The 7994-nt window shown below is 47.3% G+C and overlaps 1 protein-coding gene across 3 annotated transcripts in view; it reads right to left on the bottom strand.

Moving 5' to 3' along the window:
• Positions 1-7647, bottom strand: part of alcama (activated leukocyte cell adhesion molecule a) — a 45430-nt gene extending 37783 nt beyond the window's left edge. For all 3 annotated transcript variants that reach the window (XM_027000743.2, XM_027000742.2, XM_027000741.2), the window contains exon 1: positions 7383-7647. In XM_027000743.2, coding sequence (XP_026856544.2) covers positions 7383-7437 — 55 coding nt within the window. In that variant the 5' untranslated portion in view covers positions 7438-7647. The remainder of the gene's footprint in view (positions 1-7382) is intronic.
• Between the last annotated feature and the right edge of the window lie 347 nt (positions 7648-7994).

The following is a 7994-nucleotide window of genomic DNA, read 5'->3' on the forward strand; positions in this document are numbered from 1 at the left end:
ACTCTGAGCTTTTCCCTGGTTGAAGAGCTGACGTTTGTAGAGGTGATGCTGTTCCCTCATCACCGACATGCAGCAGCTCATTCTGCGTAATAATAACATGACATTTGACCTCTTCCGAATGGCTCATAAATCAGCGATGGCCGACATACCAGAGGAACAAAGGAAGTGCGGATTCTGCAGTGAACAAGAGAGGGTCAAAGAGGTGGAGACGGAGAGAAAGAAGAACTCACCCAGCGGCAAGACAGATCTAGAAAACAGGTACGACCCGAGCTTCCCTTCTGAAGTGGAAAAAGTTAAACCCCAGGACCTGAGTGAGAACAGCTCGAAAAGCCCGCAGCTTCGTCTGTTCCCTTGGGTGTTCAACAGCAGAGACAGCAAAATGGAGAGAATCTCAAACTTTATACTGCCGGTGCCAAACACTTCACCCCACATGGAACAATTAGCACATATCAAATCAATACAAATAATAAAAGAAAAGGAAGCGAGTTGGTTGCATGGGATGGAATTGTGGGACGGCGGGATTCAGGAGGCTGCCCCACGCTAGCCAGGGTCTGCTGGAACACGCAGAAGCATGCAAGCAGAGCCCCCCGACCAGACCCACCCCACCCCACCCCGAGAGGAGCCATGCAGGGCCGCCATATCCCACACCAGCACTCCTTCATTCTCGCGCTTGTCTGCTCGTGCGCAGGGTTGGACTGAGTGGCGCCCGTGTGCCGGGGCTGCGGCTAATTTATCGCATGAAAGGATGCGTCTCTCCACCGACGTCCCCTGGGAGCCGGGCGCGGGAGCTGCCTGCCATAATCACTCTGGGCGCGAGCGCTATAGAATACATTAGCAGCGGGAGCGCATTACCACATGCAAGGTCTGGCACAACAATCTTTTTAGGGGATGAAATACAACAGTAGATACATTTAAAAAATGTACAATTAGATATATGTGTATGATCTAATTAAAGTGCACTTATTTTCCTTGGGAGACTCTGTTAATTAGTATCAAATGATTGCTTTGTGCTGTTTTTATTGGCCATCCCCTGGAAGAGTGTAATTAAATCTGTCTACTCAGGCTCAGCAGTAGCCTACTAAACCTGTCAGTGAACTTGGTCTCCCTTTTCTGGCTCTGAGATAAAGCCGTCCATCCTTCTAGTCTTTGTGATTCGAAATGTTTTTACTTCCACATAATACAGACGCCCCCCCCGGCCTCCCCTAAATCCCAACCCCACCCCCTCGCTCCCTCCCTCTAAAGCCCCTCAACATGCCCCTCTGTGCCATCACAAAGGTTAAATCATTGTAGTAGCAGCTTTAAATTATTACCCAGTATAGCACAGACAACAGTTCAACTTCTAAAAGCGTGATTTAGAGAGTGGTAATAAAAACACTCCGAACGCAGGGGGAGACAGTCTGCAGGGGTGTAAACGTTTGACTGGCTTTCATTAACGTTATGTACTACAATAAGCCACGCGGGACTGATAAACGACACCAAACCGTCCATCCACACAGGACAGGGACGACAGGCCGCGTCCGGAGACACAGGGCCATTCAGTCCAATGCTTGCGTTTCATCTACAAATTGGGATTCTCTGGTCAACACGTCCCTGCCCTTCATTTTTTCCCCTTCGGACCACTCGACAACATCCACTTAGACAGTGACTGACAGACTGGGCCATGGCACTTCCACATGGGGCCCCGCGACATTCTGTGGCCCCATGGGACTCCGTTCCTGGACACGTTCCTGGATCTGTGTGGCAGCGAGGCAGATGGGAGGGGACATTCAAATGAATGTGAGCATTGTGAAAGTGTGCACACACACAGGGCACACGCGATTAAAACGCTAAACATTCACCACAGGACCCACTTCCGCCAACCTCTTCTACCCATGATGCTGGGAGCTGGACTGTATGAAAAACACCATTATGATTAAAGGTCATTCCTCTGGTCATCTTCCCATTCATCCTTTCACGCAAACAGACACCAGTTTGCAGGGAGCAAACTGTGAAACAAACTTCCCCAACAATTCTGAATATTTTATGTGATTTGCATTTGTGTTTACAACATTTGGCAGATGCTCTGGAGAGAAGTGCTTTGTCTTTTTGAGAAAAAAAATCCTTAGGCTAATACAAATAGACTAGAGTTTATGAATACCACAAAGCTAAAGCCCCATCACAGACTGCAGCCAGTAGTCTCTATAACTGCAGTGTCTGCACATGCGTGTGTGTGTGTGTTTAATTAATTTAGGCCAGAACTGCTGCTCATGTGTGCTTAGTGAAGAGGCAGGCAGTCAATGATCTGGACATATTTGGTTTATATGTGTATGAAAGCTCCTTGGACATATATATTTATACATATCGTTTCAGTTAAACCTTTTTACGAGGGACCATCCCAAATTACTCAATTATAGAACATCATAAACCAGGGTAAGCCAGGTCACTGAAGGGCTAACCAGTCCCAGCGCCTCATATTACCGTACTAAGACCCTGAGGGCAGTGGGAGGTCCTGCTGCGCGCGCGCGCACACACACACACACACAACCCCCCACCTCATGGGCACACATACACTACACTTCTGTACACACATCCGGCAGACCTTTAAAAGCGTCAGATAGCAGGGTGGAGGTAGTGGAGAAAGGGGAGAGAGGGAGAGAGAGAGAGAGAGAGAGAGAGAGAGAGAGAGAGAGAGAGAGAGAGAGAGAAAACTTTGCTTTCCTCAGTCATGCCCTTTTGGGTTCAAAGTGTCACTTAAGGCAACAGAGTGGCAGGCAGAAGCGTCTTCTCACATGTGGAGAAATGCAATCTGCACATCATACGCGCCATCAAAGCGGCAGCCTCCGAACGTCTATCCAGTTTTCATACATCTCCGTGGCTCCAAAAAAGGTTGGCCCACTTTGAATGTCAGACTGAACTGATGTGCTTAAAGCTTCAGATGGATATTTGACAGGATTTTATTTAAAAGATTGGAGAAAAAAAAAAACTCACCTACTGTGATTTGTGACCTTTTTCTGAATGCCAATATAAATATCAGGAAAAATCACCAAACATTAAAAAATATATCTTCAGAATGATGGAACAACCATTAAATTGGTGCAGAGATAAGCTACAAATGTGCTATTTCGCTGTTTCTTTCCCTTATTTTATGGTGGTTCTGTTTTTCTGAAGATATTTTCAGGCCCTGTTTTGCACAGTACAGAGAACAGCACACGCACAACAGCCCTCAATTAGTAGAATTATCTTGCAAACTGATCAATAAAACCAACCCAGACACAGTGTGACTTATAACCCAATCCCCGTAAACAAACGTATATAAAGATCCACCAGCCAGATAATGGCTGTTAAAGCGGAACCAGAGAGCTGACACCCACACCCACACACACACCCGTGCTCATAAGTTATAGCTAAGGAGTGCGTGTTTGCAAGAATAATCGGACAATCAATGCTTATCCCCTGACCTGTCCATTGACTTTCCCATCAATACGTTTACATTACCAACCCGTTAAAAGGCCAAGAGCTGCCCAAAAGCTCTGGCCCCTTAAACACTGAGCCGTCAGGTGTGAGGTGAAATGGCACTTCATTAAGGACTGAAGGTGTAGGCATTTGCTGTCTGCCACTGATTACGAGGCCTTGCCACCTCCTGACAGCCTCTCCAACACTCTTTGGCATGCGTTCTTTTCAGTTAATTATATCACACAGCCTTGAATGTAACTAATTATTTTCCTCGTAGTTTCCCAGAAGTGCCCGATGACGGTCACAGCTGACCAGCACGAGCGAGGGCAGTAATCGTGGCTTCCTAGTGTTTCCCATCGAGTGGAAGACTTTATCCCTTCAGCAGGCTAAAGTGCAGAAGGCTGTGGTCAGTGAAGACTTCTTTTGATGGCTATTGATTTTTCTTAAGTGTGCTCTGACACTCTGACATCCAGTCTTGAGCTTTTTTTCATACAGCTCAACAGAAAACAGGTCAGCCCCAGAGGAAGTTCAGCGACAGCAGGAATGATCTCGGACACTTTTTTATTTTCTTTCCCCTTAATAAAGATCCCGTATCGGGCTGAGCTTAGAAAACTTCGCGGCGGGAGGTGGGAGAGTTCCAGCCGACCTGAACGCGGAGCCAGCCGCTTCCCTTCAGCGGCGCTCGTCAGGCGTGCGGCCATCCGTAGCCCCTGCCGCACGCCATTACCCGACCCGCATGAATAACCCTATTACAGATGGCACAGTATGAGGCCCTCGGAGAGTGTGCTGCCGCTCACCGCTAAAGGGAAGCCTTCCTCCGTTTAGGACAGCGGACTGATCCGCCAGCCAGGCATCTCCTAGGAAGGGCGTTCCTCCACCTCCGGGTATGTGCAGGTGGCAAGAGCCGAGTCCGCGCCACCCCGCGCATGATGAAAATGCATGCTCCAATTGGCTGCTGGGAGTGCAGCATTGTTGGTGGTGGGGCGGGGGAGGGGTGTGTTGGGACGCAACAGAAATCATCTGTTCCGTATCAATAAATGAATGCCTCGGAGACTGGTTAGGCGGACCGGACCACAGGTCCCCCCTCAGCAGTGCTCCAAATAATCCATTAGCAGATGAGAGGAGTCCAAGCTCACTCGACAGGAAACACCCTGGGTGACACCCTGGGTGACACGCTGGGTGACACGGTGCATGTAGGAGGGGTGGGTAGCAGAAGGCAGATGTCTCATCGGTCACATCAGCAGAGGAAACTGCTGGAAAAAGTGTCTGAGTGCATAACAGTAAGAGTGGGTGGATGGGTGGGTATGCCTGGAAACACATGGCTAATTTATGTAATAATGCATCTATATGGATGGATAGTCTGAATCCATGTAGGCAGTCCACGCAGGATTCTGACCACAAACAGGACTGATAAATGATGTCCAAACAGATTCTGCCAATTAAGCCACCCCACCCAGCCTCAAACACTGACTGTACAATTGCTTTTAACTCAGGCTACAAAAAAATGAATATGAAAATACTAATTAGAGTACTTTTAATGTATGCATGTATTTCTCATTAGAATCGACAGTAACCTGAAGTGTTTTATGTCAGCCAGTGCACAATCACCAATGATTCAGCACTCATAAAGGCAAAGGCCGGAAACCACGGGGCTTTCTGCAGCCTCTTCCTCCCATCAGTCCCGGGCTTTCCCAGGAGACTTGCAGCTAGGCACAGTGGCCTGAAGGGAATTGTAAAATTCCCACCAAATGCAAAATTCAGTCAACCTCCAACCCCGCCATCTTTTCTCAGTTCCTGTTTGTGTCAGTTATTCAAAATAGCAGTCATGTGTCACTCATTACATCACCAGAGTGAGGCCTTGCGCATATAAACAGAGGAAGTGAGCGGACACGTAATCGCATGTCTACCAGTACCTGACTTCTCAGGCATGTTTCACTGAATATTTCACCACAAGAATGTCGTAACTGAAGCTCAGGCTGATGACGTTCCTTCATACATCAAGCCAAATTTGATCAATTATGGATCTCTCAACAGAACGTGAAAAATTTGGCCTCAAAGGGTCAATCAAAATGGGCCATGGGAAGTGTTCTCTGTAAAAACAGGGAAAGAACTGTCATGCAAACACCACCCTCATACAGCTCAGACATGACGTATACAGTCATAGGAACTGGAGTGTGGTTCTGAGGATATGACAGACGCAAGCTGACCTCTGAAAGATAAGGGTGGTAGCATCACTCATAATCCAGTCATGCTTGACTTAAAAATAATGGCACTATAACAGAATTCTTTTTGAGAGTGCAGGCTCAAACAACATCTTGTTTGTCTTTTCCCCACGATAAAACCGCGAGCCACCCCAGACAGGTCCAACATGACATGTCGTCTAGCGCTCGACGAGGGAAGAACTTTTAGAGCAGAGCAGAACGATGGCATAACAAGCTAACCGCGGGAGCCCTGTTGGGGAGAAGCGCTGTGAGCTACACAGCCCGGAGCCACGCCCCGCCTTTTGTCAGGTAAGATCCACCAGACTGAAAGCTTCATCCTAAACAGAAACAGTCTGCCTTGTATTTACAAACAAGCCATTTATAGCATTCGCTGCATTGTCATTATGACAACGAAGAACTAGCAAAGGGTCCTTGTTTTCCGAACAAAGATTGTAAAATAGCTGTCAAAATGTTGCTCTATGAAGAGTTAACAAAGGCCACTCACTAGCATTCTTTTTTGAACATTTCACAGGAATTTCTTTTCCCATCATGTGATGGACACTGCTGCTATTCCTCATATCGCGTATGCACAGATTTAGAGTGATTAAACAGAGAAAATGGATCTGAAAAGTCAAGAACACAGTACAAACATGTAGTACTGTCGACCACAGACACCGCCAACACACCACGTGCGAAATTATGCGGCCAATTACAGCATTAACGATTAGCAGTTATTGGTGATTCATGTATGCGGAGAAAGGCTGAAATACGGGGGAAAGAAAGGAATAATAGCCTCAAAGACAAAATGTTAGTATATATCTTGCCGGAGATCTTGTGGTTGCTTATTGGAGTTAAAATGAAAAGAAATAAAAGGCTGAACAATACAGCAGCCTCCACCCGAATTCTCCAAACAACCCACCACGACAGAGAACAGGTCTCGCAACTGCTTGAGTCATGCACACGGGGGGGTGGGGGGGTGGACACAAAACGACAAAAAGTCTGGCAGAAATGACCCGACGCCACGGGATACGATCACACAATAGGCGAATGACTGACAAAGTTTCTACGAACACGTTCTCATTCACACACACACACACACACACACACACGCACACACACGGGACATTTGCGTTCATGCGCGTCGTCCTTGATCACGTGCCTAGGGGACAAACCCGGCCAAACCGAAACTACGACGCATCGTGTAGATAGTCGCAAAGTGACGTATTTTCCGATTAAGGGTCGCCAGACAGGCGCGAGGACTTCGTGATGTCAGAGAGTATTTGCTTACACCGCAGCATCACATAAAGCAGGAAACTCACAGGGTGTCGTTCAAGCCACTTTTACGGTAGCTGCCGGTGGGTTTTTAACTTGGGTTGCCTGCGCATTTGAAACCCTAGTTCGTTTTTCAGCAACGCACACTAGGGGATTCCTGTATGAAGTTTACACAAAGGGGGTTTCATCGCAATTGTGAAAGCATAACGCTACCTGGGACATGTCAATATCCAAACCGACGCGACTTAATTTCTAATACCACAATTAAAAGCTCAAAGAACGACGCTAACGAGTAACTTCGGTAACTCACATGTTACAGTACCCGAATCAGCTACGTTACGAACACTTGTTGATATTTCATAAAATACTGAAATAATATATATATATATTTTAAAGGTTACGTCGAAAGAAAGAGTTCATAGGATTCAGTAAGGCGCATTGTTCAAGCACGCCGAGTACAGAGGTCCTCGAGCCTACCTGCAGTGAACATCGCGGCAGCAAAGACAGCGAGCGCGCAGAGAAGCGAGCTCATCTCTCCAAATCCCGGGCTCTCCGGTGTACGATCTCCTGCTCTGCGCTGGCACTTGTTCTGGGTGTCAGTACCAAACCACTGGCGAGGGAGGCGTTTCGACCTTACAGCTCACAGATCGCAGATAACGAAGGCAAAGCCGGCACGTAGTAGGAGCAGCAGGAAGGCAGGTGAAATGCGAGCGCGCAGGCACGGTCTGCACTTTGAGAGAGCGAGAGAGAGAGTTTCGCAATGACTCCACCCGCGGCTCCACCCTCAACGATTATGAAAATTAGAATGAGATTTTGTGTTGTCGGTATGAAAGGGGAGATTTTTCACCTTCGAAACTTTCTTGGAACACTTTTCTGTCCCATGCGTAACAGAGTTCACAATGAATTATGAAGGTCCTCACAAAATACGTTTCAGACCTATTTTTGTCTGCTTGTGTAAAAAAAGGTCTGACGCATTCGTTGCTCTTGCTTTAAAATATGATGTGAAGACCTTAGACCTATTAAGCCACAAGCATAATTTCCCCATGGAGCAGACTTCCCACGCGCAACAAGGTCGCGCGCTTAAGCTTC

The sequence above is a fragment of the Electrophorus electricus genome, chromosome 17 (genome assembly GCF_013358815.1).
Source record: "Electrophorus electricus isolate fEleEle1 chromosome 17, fEleEle1.pri, whole genome shotgun sequence".
Lineage (NCBI taxonomy): Eukaryota > Metazoa > Chordata > Actinopteri > Gymnotiformes > Gymnotidae > Electrophorus > Electrophorus electricus.